The 18863-nt window shown below is 48.8% G+C and overlaps 1 protein-coding gene across 1 annotated transcript in view; it reads left to right on the top strand.

Annotated features, from left to right (window-relative positions):
* TNRC18 (trinucleotide repeat containing 18) overlaps window positions 1–18863 on the top strand; it is a 135884-nt gene that overhangs the window by 84466 nt on the left and 32555 nt on the right. Inside the window, exons 11-16 of the mRNA XM_033167870.1 lie at window positions 1751–1923; window positions 2433–2569; window positions 2956–3084; window positions 10060–10231; window positions 11300–11666; window positions 13535–13807. Coding sequence (XP_033023761.1) covers window positions 1751–1923; window positions 2433–2569; window positions 2956–3084; window positions 10060–10231; window positions 11300–11666; window positions 13535–13807 — 1251 coding nt within the window. The remainder of the gene's footprint in view (window positions 1–1750; window positions 1924–2432; window positions 2570–2955; window positions 3085–10059; window positions 10232–11299; window positions 11667–13534; window positions 13808–18863) is intronic.

Below are 18863 nucleotides of genomic sequence, written 5' to 3'. Positions count from 1 at the left end.
TCAGCAAGAGATCGGGAGAGAGATAAGAGTCCCGGCTCCCTTTCAGCCCCACCCTCCTTGTTGAATGTGCTGCAGAGGGAGGTTGTTTGTTTCCCCAGCTACATGTGACTGGCTGATTAGATTATCTGTCTGGAAACTGTAGAAAAGGCTCCCTTTCCTTAAGAAGCTGTAGAAATGTGAGTTGAACCCCATAAAAACAGAGCTTTTCCTCTTTGTTTTTCCCCCTTTGCAAAAGGAGCTTTGCTTTTTCCCCTTTGCAAAAAAGCTGCAAAACTTTTAGCTGATCCTCAAAAAACAGGGTTTTCCCTTTGCAAAAAAAGCTGCAAAACCTTTAGCTGATCCTAAAAAAAACAGGGCTTTTAGAGGAGGAAAACCAGAAAAATATTTTTTTTCTTGTTTCCTCCTCTAAAAATGAGGTGCGTCCTATGGTCTGGTGCGCCCTATGGAGTGAAAAATACGGTAGGTCAATTACAGCTTGCTCAAACTATAGTTTTCTCAGAATGGCTCACCTAGACCAGCTTCCTGTTCTCGCAGGGGCCCAGGAGAAGCCCACAAGCAAGGCCTGAGCTCAACAGCTCTCTCTCCTCTCCTGTAGTTCCCAGCCCCTGGTGTTTGGAGGCAGACCATAGCCATTGTGGCTGGTAGTCATTGGTGCCCTTGCGCATCGTGGTACCCACAAACTTCTCCTAAACCTGCGCATGTCAGTGGCCGCCCCAAGATGTGGAATCCACTGCCATAGTTGAAGAAGCCCATCAAGTCTCCCACCATTGAGCTCTACTGAATGAACCTGGGTTCTAGAGTTATGAAAAAGGGATAGGAAAAGGGATATCCATGCATTTGTGCTTTGATCCGGACTTCCAGTTCTGGTTTGTTGCCAAACTGTAGTCGTGTCACAAACCCAGGAGAGTCGGGAGAGGGAATCAGAGGAAAGGCTCCTGAACAGAGGTGTAGGAAGCCGCTTGGGCACCCAAAGCGGCAAATATGACGTGCACCCGGGGGAAGGACATTGCTGTGTAGTGTGCATGCGCAGCGTCGCTACATATGATGCATGCGCCTCTCCGTACGACACTGTACAGCCAGTGATGCAGCCCAGATCCAGGTTCTCCTCCCCAAGCAAATCTCCTTACGATTTTAGAAACCACACATTTGGGTGCCAACTGGAATTTTGCATGAGCATGAGGTACAGGATGCGGTGCAGAAAGAAATCAAGTTTTGTGCAAAAAGATGGGCTGGCACTTAAGAAACTCAACACCCAATAGACCAAAGAAAGTGGCTATCATTGAGACTGTGTGTTTTAGTAAAATGCTTTTAAGCCATGAAAAAGCAGAAGGAATTGCTCAGATTGGGATAGTGGGTGAAGCTGGTGGTGAAGCAGAACTTGTACATGCGCGCTATGTAGCGGGTTGCCGGCAGCGCCGCTCCAGTGCCGCACGGACGATACCGGGATCCTCTACAAGCGGCTGCAGCCACGAGCAGAGGATCCCGGCACCGTTTGTACAGTGCTGGAGCGCCACCGCCGGCAAACCGCATGCTTTGTCACCCCCGGAGACATGGCGCCGGGAGCGCACCGCCCCCACTCTCCCCTTGGTACGCCCCTGCTCGTGACACACAGCCAAGTCATGTTCTGGCTGTTTCATCCGAACCAGGCCGTTGTGTGTTACGTGTGTGTGGCTTAGGGCTGCCCCCCTCTCTCTGTGAACCTGAGACTTCTCCATCCTTCTAACTGAAGCCCATACTGCCTCTCCAGCAGGTCTGGAGAGCTTTGCCGCCCGCCCGACCCTGGAGAGCCTGCTAGCTGCCAGCACTCAGATGCTCATGGAAGTCCTCTCCAACCCCTTTATGGACAGCTTGAAAAACATCCGCCTGCCCCGCGAACTGGATCCCAACAAAAAGTACAGCTGGATGCAGAAGAAAGACGAATCGGTGAGGAATTATTTGGAGCTGAGTCGGCTCTTAAAGGTGGCGATGGGGGAGGGGTTGGGTGGTGGCGGCAATGATGTCAAGGTGCGCTGTGGGCGGGTGGGAGAACTCGCTGAGCGACAAGGTGCAGCTGAAGCAAGAGAACCTTCTGAGTTATTCTGCGGTTGTTGTTGTTGTTTAAATTTATATACAGTGAGGGGGGGGGAAGTATTTGACCCCCCTGCTAAATTTGCCCGTTTTCCCTCTGACGGAAGAAATGACCACTCCACAATTTTAATGGTAGGTTTATTATAGCTGTGAGAGACAGAATGACAACAGGAAAACCCCCAGAAACCCAGAAAAGTCAGAGATTGATGTGGTTAAGAGTGGTGGACTCGTAATCTGGAGAACCGGGTTCGCGTCCCCGCTCCTCCACTTGCAGGAGAATGTGAGCCGCTTTGAGACTCCCCTCGGGTAGTGATCAAGCGGGATATTGAATCCATACTCTTCAACCCCAACTCTTCTCCTCTCAGATGCACTCCATCAAGTCCGCCATCGAGAACATGGATCCCCTGGAGCTGGACTTCCGGATGAGGCTGGCCGAGCTGCAGAGGAGGTACAAGGAGAAGCAGCGCGAGCTGGTGAAACTGCAGCGCCGGAGAGACTCAGAGTAAGTTTTCCGCAGAGGAGGCCCCCTATGGTTGGCGCCGCTGTCCCTAGACTCGCCTCCTTGGCTTTCCTTGTTCCCCTCTCGGTGGTGTCTGTATCGGTGTGCTTTGAACTGAGCTTTGCAGAAACATCGAGAGCAGGGCAGCCGCTTCACGCCTCGTGGACGTGGCCTTGAGCGCTCTCCACGTTTCGGATTTGCGGTGGCCTTCCTGGATGCGTTAGATCTGAGCGTAGGGCAAGCTTTAGATGTTTGGTGACGGATCTAGGTTTTCTTGGAACGGCTTTCGGTGGTCTCCTTCCCACTTCTTTCTCTCTCTATTTTTTATTATTTTATTTTTATGCTCGTGTCGCTTTTGGTTAACAGCCCAGCGTGTGGTTTCTTTTAAGGGAAAAGCATGACGAGAAAAGTAGAAGCATGTCGAGACGAGGCCCAGGAAGGCCCAGGAAGAGGAAGAATGGACCGAGCGCTCTGTCGCCCCCTATGGAGAGAGGGAAGAGGGACAGCAGGAGTGGAAAGTAAGGCTGGACTGCGGGGAAAGCCGTGGGCAGCAGGGTCTCTTCGTGTCTCTCTCTCTCTCTCTCTCTCTCTTGCGCACGGACACACGCTCTCTTCCAGCTCAGGGCAGAGTCGGCAGGTGCATGCATCTCGGATAAGGGTTGCTGCGCGAGGCGCCTGTGGCTCGTGGCCACAGAGTGTGGCGTGCATCCGTGCAGAAGGGTTGGGTGCCGTCACACGCGGAGGGAACGGTGGATGAGCCAAGCAGGGTGGGAAGAGAAGTTGTATCGGTAGCACAGCAGTGGAGCAGCACACAAGACAAGGCCGCTTCCTTATTGGTGGGGCCCTGATCCTGCCATTGGCCTCTGAGCACTGTCGCCATTGTAGATCTGTGTAGAAGATACCTGGGTCCTGTCCGTGGCACTGATTCTTCTTTTGCTTCCGTCTTCCTTCCCTAGTGGAGGATTTTTTTTATAAAAAAGTTGCTTTGCCTCTGCTCAGGAGTCTGGGACGTATTAGAAGCGCAGCGGCTTCAAGGAATCCTGCTTGGACATGGGGAACCAGGGCTGTTCTTACTTTCCTTGAGTCTTTTGCCAAGACGGAGCCTTAATGCTTCTGCCAAGGGCTGAACAGGCAGTGTGGGTGTGCATCTCCTGCTCTCTCCCTCTGCCTCTCTTGCTGTTGGTCCAGTGTGCCTTTGCAAATCTCCGTCTCTTTGTAACCCTGTCCGCTGTTTGTCTGCTTAGCTGGTTTGGGAAACCTGGGAAAATTGCTGCTATCTGGCGCTTGTGTAAGTGTGCTTGGTGTGTACAGTGTTTACCTTGGTTCTCAAACTTAATCCGTTCCGGAAATTCCGTTCCGAAACCAAAGCGTTCCAAAACCGAGGCGCGCTTTCCCGTGGAAAGTAACGCAAAATGTGTTAATCCGTTCCAGACTGTTAAAAGCAACCCCTAAAACAGAAATTTTAACATGAATTTTGCTATCTAACGAGGCCATTGATCCATAAAACGAAAGCGATCGACAATGTACTGCAGTCACACAATCTATCAATCGTCAGTAGCTGAACTGCGTTCCACGCAGTCACAAAAACAGAAGGAGCCGCAAAAACGAAAAACGCAAAATAAATAGCAAAAACAGACAGGCCTCAGCGTAACACTGAAATTGGAAGTGTAACTCTCAAAGCGGAGGATGTCCGGCTTCTGAAAAAGGTTTGCAAACTGGAGCACTTACTTCTGGGTGTGCAGTGTTCAGGTTCCAAGTTGTTCAAATACCAAGGCGTTTGAGAACCAAGGTACCGCTGTATATGTCTGTGTGGACAAACATGATGGGGATCTTACAAGAAGCAGCATTCTGCATCGAGGGGGTCTGGAATTACCCGTTTCCATAAAGGCAGAATACTGAATTTGGCCATCCAGATCCATGTGTGTTGCTGCACAGATCCTTTACTTCCTCTTCCTCTATTTCATACCGCTTAGTTCAAGACTATTGATTCATCCATTTATTTGGAGTGTTGACACCTGGCCTGCTCACCAAGGTTCTCAAGGCGGCTTACGTTATATTTTAAATTAATTAAAAATAGCCAAGAGCTACTAGGGGAAGGGGAATGTCTGCAGTACGGCCGCATCTGATGTGCACTTAAGTTGCGAGATTTCAAATACACGCGGTTGAAGGCTGGCTGGAACCCCTCAAGTTCAGTGGGGGGGGGCACCCAGAAAAGGGCCAAGCATCCCTCTCTTCTCTCTCTGGGCCTGGGATGCTCCCGCAAGATCTCACGGGAACTTGGGTGGCCTCTCAAAATCTAGCAACAGCATCAAATACTTGCACAGGGTTTTGCTTCCAAGGGCCTGAGATTGCACTTTCCATACCTTGGTTTTGGAACAGCTTAGTTCCGGAACGTATTGGCTCCTGAACGCCGCGAACCCGGAAGTGACGATTCCGGTATGCAAACTATTTTCAGAAGCCGAACGTCCAGCTTCCGTTTGGCTGCAGGAGCTTCCTGCAGCCAATCAGAAGCCGCGCTTTGCTTCCCAAACGTTTTGGAAGTTGAACGGACTTCCGGAACGGATTCTGTTCGACTTCCAAGGTACGACTGTATTTGCGGAAGTCTTGGAACTGAAAACACACAGGCACCCCATAATATGCAATTGTACAATATGCAGAGGGCCTGCAACTTGCGCTTGCCTGTACTTAACACGATGGCAGCTTTGTGAGGATGGTGGTAAAACTAAATAATTGGAGAACAGGGGGGGGGCATGCACCATTGGGGGGTGAAAGCTTTTTAAGAGGCTGAGAAAACCCTCTGTTTCCAGGAAAGAGGTGTGGGGTCTCTGGGAGCATCCTTAGGGCCCTCTTTTGCAAACATCCCAGAGCCCAGTAAGTGATGTGGAGGGCAAAACCTGCTCTGGACAGGTAGGAATGTGTGTGTGTGTGTGTGTGTGTGTGTGTGTGTGTTTTTCTGGTGGCTTTTATACAATTTTGCCTTTGTGCGTGGACCTCGGAACCGAACACACACACCCAATACATGGTGGGTGGATACACTGTGTGCTTTTTGTGTATATGTGGAGCCCTTGGAAATGAACCCACCTCCTGTAAGATAGGGTTGTAAAGGTAAAGGAACCCCTGACCGTTAAGTCCAGTCCAGGGTTGCGGCACTCCTCTCGCGTTACTGGCCGAGGGAGCCGGCGTACAGCTTCCGGGTCATGTGGCCAGCATGACTAAGCCACTTCTGGCGAAACCAGAGCAGCGCACGGAAACACCGTTTACCTTCCCGCCGGAGCGGTACCTATTTATCTACTTGCACTTTGACGTGCTTTCAAACTGCTAGGTGGGCAGGAGCTGGGACCGAGCAATGGGAGCTCACCCCGTCATTGCGGGGATTTGAACCGCCGACCTTCTGATGAGCAAGCCCTAGGCTCTGTGGTTTATATAAATTTCCCCTTAGTTTGCAGGTGTCCCCAGTGCCCCCTTGCAGCTGAATCTGCGGCTTTGAAAGGCCTCCCCCAAAAGAAAAGAAACTGCTGGTGGGTCTCAGGATAGCTTCTGTCTGGATCAAAACATGGGGGGGGGAGCAAAGGGGTTTCAAGACCCCCCAGACATAACTCTACATAACACCATCCTGATTTCAGACATCGTGACATAGCGATATACATCACAACATTTAGCTGGTGATAGTATCACAGTGTTGAAAACCAGATATTGCCTACCCATGTGGCCTCAGATCTCCAAGCTGCCTTTCTGCCGCTGAATTCCTGGGCCCCGGCAGGTCTCTTATGAACACAATCCTGGCCCAGAGATATATATATACTTTGTAGCCATTCTGTGCAGATGCAGAAATGGGTACCAAATGCTGAATTAAAACATCTTGAGAATTTATGTGTACACAAACACACACACACACACTGTAGATTTTCAAAGTCTGGAGGTGTGTAAATGCCTGGTGGAATCTTGAAAGTCAGAGCAGGGGTTGTTTGTTTATTCGCAATATTTCTAGACTGCCTTTCAACATCTCGTCGCCTTCCCAATTTCAGTATATCGGGGGTGGAGAGCAGAGCCCCCCTTTCCCCTCGCCTGTGACCAGCAAAAGCCAAATAAACAGAGAATCAGCTGTTCTTGATGGTGCAAGATTATGATCGTTTCATCAGAGAACTTTTAATTGCCGTTTCAAAGCGCCAAGGACATAGTGTCCCGGGAGTGGCCGAACTTAATTATGGATAAGGTCCCTGCAGAATGTCTTGCTCTGCTCCCTGCTAGCTCAGAATAGAGTTCTGCTGTGCTAAATTTAAGCAGCTGGATTGGAATAACATTTGCAAGAATGTGATTTATTTATTTTCTGCAGAATTTCTCCTGCCTGAGGCACAATTTATTGAATTAGGCTTACCTCTCCTTGGGATTTTTGCTCCCGGGGTGCCCTAAACCAACGCCTCTGGCGGAGCCCCCTGTTCCTTTGCTGCAACAGCTGCCAGCCAGCTCCCCATTGACAAAATAATTGGGGATTCAGGTAGGTAATTTGGTCTGACACAGTTAATATATATAAAAATTGTCCATTAGCACCTTAGGAAAAGGTAAAGTTACCCCTGAATATTAGGTCCAGTCATGGACGACTCTGGGGTTGCGGCGCTCATCTCGCTCTATAGGCCGAGGGAGCCAGCGTTTGTCCACAGACAGCTTCCGGGTCATGTGGCCAGCAGGACTAAACCGCTTCTGGCGAACCAGAGCAGTGCATGGAAACGCCGTTTACCTTCCCGCCAGAGCGGTACCTATTTATCTACTTGCACTTGATGTGCTTTTGAATTGCTAGGTGGGTAGGAGCTGGGACCGAACAACGGGAGCTCACCCCATTGTGGGGATTTGAACTGCCAACCTTCCGATCGGCAAGCCCTATGCACACGAAAGCTTATACCCAGAACAAACTTAGTTGGTCTCTAAGGTGCTACTGGACAATTTTTTTAAAATAATTGGGGGTTAGCAATAGTCAGCTCTGTGGACTAACACTGGACGGCTGCCCAGAATTCCGGGTCTCGAACCTGGAACTCTGTGGACTTTGGCTTGTGCCCAAGCCTTGGCAGCGCCCCCTTGAGGTGCAGAAGGGAATTTTGCCAGATGCAGTTGGATAAACCTGGTGTAAAAGCTTAGGAGCCCAGCTTTCTGTCCTTGCCTGACCCAACAGAGCAGGATGTTCACCTTTGTGGGGCTTCATAACTCTCCTTCAACGGAGCTTGGATGGCCATCTGTCAAGGATGCTTCAGCTGAGATTCCTGCATGGCAGGGACTAGGTGACCCATGGCATTCCTCCCAACTCTGCGGTTCTATGATTCAATAATAATAATAATAATAATAATAATAATAATAATAATAATAATTTATTTATTTATACCCCTACCCTAGGTTTCCCCAGCCACTCTGGGCGGCTTCCAGCAAAATATTAAAGTACAATAATTCATCAAATATTAAAAGCTTCCCTAAACAGGGCTGCCTTCAGATGTCTTCTAAAAGTCAGATAGCTGTTTATTTCCTTGACATCTGATGGGAGGGTGCCACCACCAAGAAGGCCCTCCACCTGGTTCCCTGTAACTTGGCTTCTCGCAGGGAGGGAACTGCCAGAAGGCCCTCGGCGCTGGACCTCAGTGTCCGGGCTGAATGATGGGGTTGGAGACGCTCCTTCAGGTATATCTAGGTATATCTATCTAGGATTCAGTCTGAAGCACTCTCACTAACTCTGGCTCAGCTCTCCAGCTCCAGCAATTAGCCAGGATCACACTTGAGCTAGGCTTTGGTGCTGGCAAATCTGCACACACTGTTGGCTTGGCCCCCTCTCTTTTAATTTATTAAAAGCCTTCCTATATCCCCAGCGTTCGGTTTTTCAGGACCCTGGGCAGCTCGCAACATGTTAAAAGCGTAATAGAACTTTTTTGAAATGTGGTTAGCGGTAGTAACTTTGCAAGAGGGAAGAACAGTGGTGAAACAGCTGGGAGCGCCCAGCGGATCAGCACCAAGCCATACTGGCCCAAGAGTGGCTGGAAAAAAGAAAGAGGCAAGGGGTGAAATCAAAATTGCATGCAAGGGCGCCGTTCTGTGTAACATCCACAAAAAGTGCTACAAAGTGGGCTCTTCTCCGCTGGGGATTTCTTAAGTCGAGATGGGCTGCCCATCTGTCCGGGATGCTTTAGTTGGGGTTCCTGAATTGCAGGGGGTGGGAGTCAATGACCCTTTGGGGGTACCCCAACTCTCTATTTACAGCGGTCCCTTGGTTCTCAAACTTAATCCGTTCCGGATGTCCGTTCCAAAACCAAAGCGTTCCAAAACCAAGGCGCGCTTTCCCATAGAAAGGAATGCAAAATGAATGAATCCATTCCAGACTTTTTAAAAACAACCCCTAAAACAGCAATTTAACATGAATTTTACTTACAGGTAGGTAGCCGTGTTGGTCTGCCATAGTCAAAACAAAATAAAAAATAAAATCCTTCCAGTAGCACCTTAGAGACCAACTAAGTTTGTTATTGGTATGAGCTTTTGTGTGCATGCACTCTCATACCAAGAACAAACTTAGTTGGTCTCTAAGGTGCTACTGGAAGGATTTTTTGATTTTATATTTTGCTATGAATTTTACTATCTTAACGAGACCATTGATCCATAAAATGAAAGCAACAATCAATGTACTGTACTATAAAATAAATAAGGCAGTATTGTAGATGATAAAAATTAAAATTACATTTTTTTCTTCTTCCCTGCACTGCTGATAGCCATTGTTTGGATTTATCCATTTCTGCAGTCACTCAATCAATCAATCAATCAATCGGTAGCTGAACTGCGTCCCACGCGGTCACAAAAGCAAATTAGCTGAAAAAGCCTCAAAAACGAAAACGCAAAATAAATAGCAAAAACAAAAGCGCCAAACTTAATCCGTTCCGGAAGTCTGTTTATCTTCCGAAATGTTCGAAAACCAAGGCGCGGCTTCTGATTGGTGCAGGCGCCCAGGAAACAATAGCCGACAGCCGCCTTGGGTGTTTGGCTTCCGAAAAACGTTGGAAAACCGGGACACTTCTGGGTTTTTGGTGTTTGGGGACCAAGGCGTTTGAGAACCAAGGTACCATTTGATAGGATTGTATGGCTGTAACAAGACTATATTGACAAGGAGGTGATCTTTGCGATCAAGGAAGACAAAATAGCATTGCAATTGCAAAGTGTGAATTTCAGCAAGGGGTCCAGCTCAACTATTCTATCCTTCTAGGGGGCTTTTACCTTGCTTTTGCCCTCAACTTTGCAGAAACACAGAGCGACGTCTCCACGGCTTTCCATCCTGCCGGATCTACCGAATGTCATAAATAACCGCCGCTCCTTTGTTTTCAGGAACTCTCTAGCCACAGCTCTCCTGTCACTCTTACCGGTCGCCACCAAAGCGCCAGATCCCGAGGGGGATCTACAGTTTGTCTCCCGTGACCCTGCGAGGGAAGGTAAAGGGAGGTCCGGTCACCAAATATTTCCTTTCTGGCTTACAGGCTGGGCAAATCCTTGCTGCTCTCTGAAGACTCTGAGGCTGGCGAAGGAACCAGGAAAAGGCACAGGGGGCTCCTCCTGGAAGAGGACGATGCGGAGAGCGGGAGCGGGAAGCTGAGAGGACGGAATCGCAGCTGGGATGAGCAGGACGTGCTGGCAAACTTCTCCAGCGAGGTTGGTAGCTAATACTTTTGATTATTATTTAAACCCTGCCTATCCGTCTCGGTTGCCTCAGTCACTCTGGGTGGCTTCCAGCACAAACAACAACAAAAAGTCAAAGAATTAAAACTTCCCTAAACAGGACTGCCTTCAGATGTCTTCTAAAAGTCAGATAGTAGTTTATTTCCTTGACATCTGATGGGAGGGCGCCACCACCGAGAAGGCCCTCTGCCTGGTTCCCTGTAACTAACTTGGCTTCTCACAGGGAGGGAACCGCCAGAAGGCCCTCGGAGCTGGACCTCAGTGTCCGGGTTGAACGATGGGGGTAGAGATGCTCCTTCAAGTATACTGTACCGAGGCCATTTAGGGCTTTCAAGGTCAGCACCAACACTTTGAATTGTGCTCGGAAACGTACTGGGAGCCAATGTAGATCTCTCAGGACCGGTGTTATGTGGTCTTGCCGGCCGCTCCCAGTCACCAGTCTAGCTGCTGCATTCTGGATTAGTTGCAGTTTCTGGGTCACTTTCAAAGGTAGCCCCACGTAGAGCGCATTGCAGTAGTGCAAGCGGGAGATAACCAGAGCATGCACCACTCTGGCCAGACAGTCTAAGGGCAGGGAGGGTCTCATCCCGCATACCAGATGGAGCTGGTAGACAGCTGCCCTGGACACAGAATTGACCTGCGCCTCCATGGACAGCTGTGAGTCCAGAATGACTCCCCGGCTGCGCACCTGGTCCTTCAGGGGCACAGTTACCCCATTCTGGTCCAGGGAGGACTAGGCTCCTTGCTGACCATTATCCATCTTCCTTGGCGAAGTGTAGGTGTTCTCAGGCCATGTAGGTTTTTGGGCGAGGTCCATTAGGAGCGGCAGGTGCCATGCATGAGCCGTGCCCAAGTTCATGCCCCCAAATTCCTCGTCTTGCTCTTGGGTCCCATGACCGACATCTAAGGGTTCCTCGGTGAAGAAACGTTGTCCCAAAGGCAGAAAGTTCAAAAGTCGCCTCAGTGTAGTCAGAAGGGCCAAACCGGAGACGCCTGTGCCATGAATTCACCCGTGTTGCGTTCTCTCCTTTTCTTCGTCAGCTGAAGGTTAAGAAGAAGAAGCTGGCATCTGAGCAGGAGCAGCTGGTGAGCAAGCTTGACAAAGCGCTCTCCCTCGGCCGGCACAGCAAGCTGAAATCCCCCTTTAAGTTTGCCGACGGCCCCGCGGGGAGGCCGAGAAATGGCGGCTGTTACGGCGGCAGATACGCCTCTCCCCACGAGGCCTTGCTCGGCAGGGGCGAGAAGAGGAGCTTGGCCGAAACACTGAGCTACTCGCTGAAGGAGCCCAAAGAAGGTAAAAACAAAATGGCTGCCAAAATGAAGAAGATGGAGTTGGGGCTGAAGCTCAAGGGTCACCTGAAGGCATCCATTTCGCCAGCAATATCCGAAGATAGCAGTTATTCGTACAGTAAGTAACTTGTTTGTTTCTGCCCTTCCTCAGCTGTTGCGTTTCTGATGGGCTTTGTAAAGGTTTAATCCTGCTTCATCCGACCTGTTTTTGGACTGCCACCCCCTTGACCCATGATGGCCGGGGCTGATGGGAGCTGGAGTCCGTCAGCCTTTGGAGAGCACCAGGCTGGCGAATATTGGACCAACTTCTCTAGGCTCATAGTGGCAGCGACGGAGCCCTGCTTCACCACGGGGGTGTGGGCAAATAGATCAGACCATAGGGATCTTAGAAAGGAGTTCCATCAGGATGTTGGATGGATTTCCGTTCAGCATTTGGCATGCTGGAGAGATCTGTGAATGGCGATCGGCCGCCATCTTGCCTCTGGATCCCCACTAATGGGCAACCGTGGTGGGAGAGGGAGGCTCTGCCTGTGTGCTTCTCAGAGGGCGAGAGAGATCTTTTGGCTGATCCCGCAGTCTTGCCTCTTCCGCTGGGTCGAGGGACCAACAGCTCTCCAAATGTCCCAGCAGCCCCAGCCACGCAGTGCCCAATAGCGGCATGACAGAAATTTAGGGAATGATGCCTGGAAAGGAGAAAGAGGACAAGGAACAGATTTTCTCCCTCTCTTGTAACCCCAGAACATTCAACGGAGCTGAATGTTGGAAGATTCAGGAAGTCTTTCCTCATGTACTGCAGTTAAACTGTGGAACTCCTTCCCACAGGAGGCAGGGATGGCCGCCAATTTGGACAGCTGTAAAAGAGGATCGGACTAATTCATGGAGGAGAGAGGGCTACCGATGGCTACTAGCCACTGGCTGGAAACCACAGTAGGGGGGATTTGCTCTTGTGTTCGAATCCTGTTTGCAGGTTTCCCTCCGGCATCTGGTTGGCCACTGTGGGAACAAGATGCTGGACGAGATGGGCCAGGATCCTGCTCCAGCCGGGTCTTCTGATGCTCTTCATATTGAGAGATGATGGCCGTTGGAGTCCCACAGTGTCTGCAGGGCCGCAAATTCGCCGTTGCTGCCCTTTTTGAATTCTGCAGACTCTTCCACAGCGGAACCTCGGTCGTCGAACATGATCTGTTCCGGAAGACCGTTCGACTTCCGAAACGTTCGACAACCGAGGATCAAAGGGCTGTCGGAAAAACCCGTTGAAAAAATGGAGAAGCACACCTCGGAAGCCTTTCGACTTCCGAACATCGTTCGGAAATGGAAGCATTCACTTCCGGGTTGTCGGTGTTTGGGTTCCAAATTGTTCGGCTTCCGAAGCACTCGACGACCGAGGTTTCCACTGTATAGGTGAAGAAGATGTCCCTTGCTTACAAATATACTGCCTAGACGTTCATACCTTGCTGGGCTGGGGCAGTTGCCTCCTCGAACTGTCTGAATCCCACACCATTCCAGTACCGCCACGTGAATTGTTTGAGAAAATGGCGCAGTGTCTCCCCACACTGGCGCCATCGATCACCATTTGCACGTCCAAGAACCATGCGGTGTCCCCACGTGGTGGTTTTTCCACAGAAATTACTAGAAAGGTGTGGGATACAGTTGTGTGTAGCATCAACACAACTCCCTCAGTAATCTAGGAGCCAGGCCTTGGTCCTGAAGGACATTTTGCTTCACACCCGCAACAGATAGGTAGTCAGGTTCTCCTTGCCTTCTCCAATGGCGTGCAGCCAAACTGAAGCGAGGAATGATAATGATAATGATAATAATAATAATAATAATAATAATAATAATAATAATAATGTTATTATTTATGCTCCGCTCTTCTGTCTGGGCTGCCCCAGCCAATCGGGGTGGCTGGTGAGTAGCTTTCCCCCCTGCAAATTATTCTGTCACCTTGTTTTGAACATCCAACCAAAATACTTACGTTGGCTGCAGATACAGACTCTGAGGAAGACGATGGATCCCTGAAGGACGAGTGGTCTTCTCATGGCTCCAGAACGAGACCCCCCAGCCTGTACGGTGTGGTGGCCCCCAAGAGCCGCCGGATGGCCAGAGGCGGCCTCAGGACGGCAGGCAAGAAGGGCATCTGTGCCGCCAGGACTCTCAAATCTAAACTGGCCGCCACGGCAAGCAGGAAGCCGCAGTTTTGCTTGCTGCCCAGAGAGGGGTCTTCCTTCAGCGATTCTTCGGAGGACTCGTTCGATCAAGGTTACTAGATTATAACAAAACAAACCCAAAACCAAACCAAGTGTCCGTGTTTGAGTGAGTGAGGGGCGTGTTGGCAGCAGGGAGTGGGGCTCCGGCCGACCATCTTGGTCCTCATGGTTGTTTTATTTTTATTTTATTTTTTGCAAAACAACAACATCTGCTTGTGCCACTAGCTCTTACTATTATTACAGTGGTCCCTTGGTTCTCAAACTTAATCCGTTCTGGAAATTCCGTTCCAAAACCAAAGCGTTCCAAAACCAAGGCGCGCTTTCCAATAGAAACAGTTACAGGTAGGTAGCTGTGTTGGTCTGCCATAGTCAAAACAAAATAAAATAAATAATTCCTTCCAGTAGCACCTTAGAGACCAACTAAGTTTGTTCTTGGTATGAGCTTTCATGTGCATGCATGCAGAGGTATCTGAAGAAGTGTGCATGCACACGAAAGCTCATACCAAGAACAAACTTAGTTGGTCTCTAAGGTGCTACTGGAAGGAATTATTTATTTTTTTCACACTGAAAGTAATGCAAAATGGATTAATCCGTTCCAGACTTCTAAAAACAACCCCTAAAACAGCAATATTAACATGAATTTTACTATCTTACGAGGCCACCCATCCATAAAATGAAAGCAATCAACAACGTGCTGCAGTCACACAATCAGTAGCTGAACTGGGTTCCGCACAGTCACAAAAACGAAACGGAAAGAGCCGCAAAAACCAAAACGCAAAATAAATAGCAAAAACAGACGGACCGCAGCGTAACTCTCAAATCGGAAGTGTGGCACTCAAAACGGAGCAGGTTCGGGTTTCCGAAAAAAAGTTTGCAAACCGGAACACTTAATTTCCGGGTTTGCAGTGTTTGGGTTCCAAGTTGTTTTAAGTACCAAGGTGTTTGAGAACCAAGGGACCGCTGTCTTTGATTAATGACTCACTCTTCTAAGATCTCTAAGATAACCTGGAGCGTTTAGCCTTTGCTGTCCACCCAGACCCTTCCCAAATCGGTTTCTTTCCTTTTTTTTTAACCTCCATCTCTTGCCGCCATCGCTGCTGTTGCATGTGGCTATTTCTTCTTTTCTCCCCCCCGCCCCCGAATTTCATCTTTATTTTATTTTATTTTATTTTGCATGTGCTAGAGGTCTTGGGAGGAGGTTTGTAACTTACGGTAGATGCCATGTTGTGTGGGAGTGCCCCCTTGATGTCTGTACTGAAATTTCGTACCAAGCTTTTTATTAAAAGTATCCAGTTTGTATTTAACTAAACCAGTCTGCCTCGTCTCTCTTGCTGCATCTCTCGCTAGTGGGGGGGGGGGTTTAGCTTGCTGCTGCTTCGCCCCATTCCGCTGTCCCCCCCCCATCGCTCCCAAAGACTTAGCACCCAAGAAAAAGAGAGAACTACCGCATTTTTCCATCTATAAGACGCCCCCTTGTATAAGACTGCCTCCCCCCCCTATTTTGGGGGACTCAGATTTAAGAAAATGGGAGGGGGGAGATGGCCTCGTGTATAAGATGCCTCCTAATTTTTGACATTATTTTTTAAGGGGGGGGGGGAGACCTAGTCTTATACACGGGAAAATGCAGTAACAAAATTGTGTTGTTCTTTTTTATTATTCAAATATCCCTGGCTTGCATATTCTCTTAAGGCGCTTTGTTTTGCAGGAGGAAAAGCACGTTGTGCATCCATCTCTCCTTCCCACCCCCCTCTCCAAAACACAGCTTGTCATTCACAGATTATTCCACAGTGGGCTGTTTCCCCAGCCCCCCCCCCCCCGCAAATTCACTTTTATAAAAGAAGAAAGACGTAGCTTGGAAAAAGAAAAAAAAGGAAAAAAAGATTAAGCTTAGTGATTTTTGCTTCTCAAAATGGCTTAATTCTATAAAACGAAACCTATTTTTCTTTGTCGGTTCCAACTGGGCTCTAATAATTTCAAGGCTCCGCCCCTATTAGTTCTGCTTTCCCCCCCCTCAAATAAATAAATAAATAAATAAATAAATAAATAAATAAAGCAGATTATGAATATTTCAGACCTTGCAGCAAATGTACAGGAGCAAAGGAATTACTTAATATGAGATAGCGTAGAGGGAGATATCTGAATGCAATGCCTGGGGGGGGGGGAGAGAAACAGCAATTTTATTAGTGCCCTTTGCCCCTTGGCAAAGAGGGGGAGGGGGGAGGGAAAGAAAGAAAGAAAGAAAGAAAGAAAGAAAGAAAGAAAGAAAGAGGGGTGAAAGGAGAAATGTTTGGGTCTAGGCTGCTAGACCACAAGGTTCTCCTCTTCTTCCCGATTTTAGAGCAGCTCATTCAATAATTGTAGCAGGGAAAGGTCATTGGAACGAGATCTCAAATTTGGATCCCACAAGGACCAGCAAGAGGGAAGAGGGAGGTGTAGAATGCAGCTGTTACCTTCAAAGTAAAGACTTTTATCTGATGAGCTGGGTTCGAATCCTGCTTGTGGCCGTTGAGGGACTATTTATGACCTTCCTTTTAATCCAGTTCTGCTGCCTCCCCCCACCCTCCAGTCCAAGTTTGCTCACTCCTGGAATAGAAAACTATAAAACGGGATTGCAGAAACATGAAATCAATGGCAGCGTTGAAGAACCATGAAAATTATTATTAAAAGCGATTGAGAGGAAAGATGGAACCCGAGGGGGAAGGGCTTTCCTGTAAAGATATATCTAGCATAACTTCTATTAAGCTGCAATCCTGTGCACACTTACCTGAAAGTAAGCACCACTGACCTCAAAGGGGAATGACTTTTAAGTAAGTGTGCCTTGGCTCACGCTGGAAATGTTCCTTCCTGTTCTGTAGTTTAGATCTAGCCCATCTCCTTGCCCCATAAAAGCTGTATTTTCGCAAGGCTTTTTAAAGTAAACATAGAACCTTGAAGAAATCTACTCCCTCCTTTTTTAAAAAAAAACAAATTTTGTTTAATCATTGCTCTGGTGGATCAAATAGAGAATTTGCTCTAAAGCAGACGTCCCCAAACTCGGCCCTCCAGATGTTTTGGGACTACAACACCCATCACCCCTAGCTAACAGGACCAGTGGTCAGGGATGATGGGAGTTGTAGTCCCAAAACATCTGGAGGGCCAAAAGTTGGGGATGCCTGCTCTAAAGTGTCAAAAAAAATATCCCTGTTTTCCTTTTACTTCTTCCTGGCTAGGGTTTGGGGGGAACGAGAGATGAAGAGAGAGGACTCCACCACCAAAATGACGACAATAATAAAAATTATGTGTTTGTTCAGCGATGAAAACAGAACTCCGGAAATGTGCATTATTGGCATACAGTCGTACCTCGGGTTATGTACTTAATTGGTTCCGGGTCGCTGTACGTAACCCGAAAACGCGCTTTGCGCATGCGTGAAGCATGCAGAACGCTTCTGCACATGCGCAGACCACTTCTGCGCATGCGCGTGGCGGGTTACACTTCCGGGTTACGGGAGTTCGTAACCCGAAAAGTACGCAACCCGAAGTGTACGTAACCCGAGGTACGACTGTGATCTTGGCGGGGAGGGGAGGGAGGGGAGGGAGGGAGGGAAGAGCGCTTTCCGACCTTTACGACAAGGGATATTTGGGTAGCGCCGTTTCCGATGGCTTTCCCCGATTTTACTAAAACCATGAATTAACCCCAGCTTTTCTAGCATTGCTCGCTTTCTCCTTGCAGCTGCTTGGCCAGCCCCTCCGCCCCCGACCCCTACCCATGGCGCTTTCCATGTCTGTGTCGGTCCCTCACGTTTGTTCTCGCGCTCCGCTCAAGAGGCAAAGCGGTTGGCTTGGAGCAGGGCAGGCACTCTGCAGCGAAAGGTCCCTAAGCATGAACCCGAGCCTTGTTATGTAGGTAGGCAAAAAACACTTTTGTTCCCCCTTTTGACGTCCTCCTTGAACCTCGGCAGCCTCGTGGTCCTTTCGGTTTTGGATGACAAAAACACTGAAATTTTCTGGTTCTCCCCCTTCTCTTCCTTAAAAAGTTAAGCGTGCCCATTTCAATTGAACTTTGACGAACAGCCAGCTGTTTCTTGCTGAGGGCTCCAGAAAAAGCGACAATTATTGGAGAGGGGGCAGGTTATTATCCGGTGCGAACGTTGCGAACGTTTCCACCCAAGGCAACGTGAGAATGGAGACGTTTCTCGGGAACAAAGAATACCCCTCGAGGGAAAACGCGAGACCTCCTTTGCCGGCCTCGTTTTCTACCCCCTCGGAAGTTTCCTACTTACCCAACGCACAAAAATTGAGTGAGGATTCCTCCCTCCCCGCCCTTTGAACGAGAAGTAGGCCACTATCCTAAAAAAAAAAGTAGCGCCGACTTCTTTGCTTGAAAAGTAGGTCGGTGCCCGCAAGGCGGAAACTCAGCTTCTCGCAGAGGAGCTCTGTGGCCGTGTTCGCGTGTCACAACAGAATCACAGAATTGTGGAGGTGGAAGGGACACCAAGGGTCATCTGGTCCACCCCCTGCAATGCCCGATGCGGGACTCGAACCCAGAACCCAATGAGCTTCATCATGGCCAAGTGGGGAGGAGATTTGTACCCTGGTCTCTCCCAGGCCCTAGTCCGACCCTCTAACCTCTGCACCACACTGGCTCGTAATTATTATATTATAGTAAATATTACGTCACGGCTAGAGACAAAATAATGATATCAATGCCACCATCTGGAACAGAGTTAATAATATATTAACAGTGGTGATAGATAGATAGATAGATAGATAGATAGATAGATAGATAATAATAATAATAATAATAATAATTATTATTATTATTATTATTATTATTATTGTCGCTAATGGAAAGTCTATTTCTGGAGTCGGCAGTATATAAACGGAAACGGAAAAATTAACGGAGGCTTGTTATGCCTTCTGCAAATGCGTTTAAGACTGTGAAGCGAAAACCCCAAAGCTACTGGAATTTGGACAGGCCAATTAAAAACCTGATGTGGAGGACCCCCTAGCTGTCTAACGTCTGCCTGCACTTAGCCACCTTTGTGCACCGCAAGTCCGCTTGGCTCTGTGATGAAACCGTCTTTGCTGCGATATCGATGCCGGATTAATCTTCCGTGTGCATTCCTCGC

The sequence above is a fragment of the Lacerta agilis genome, chromosome 13 (assembly GCF_009819535.1).
Source record: "Lacerta agilis isolate rLacAgi1 chromosome 13, rLacAgi1.pri, whole genome shotgun sequence".
NCBI classification, from domain to species: domain Eukaryota; kingdom Metazoa; phylum Chordata; class Lepidosauria; order Squamata; family Lacertidae; genus Lacerta; species Lacerta agilis.
This window is presented reverse-complemented; position numbering and strand designations above follow the sequence as displayed.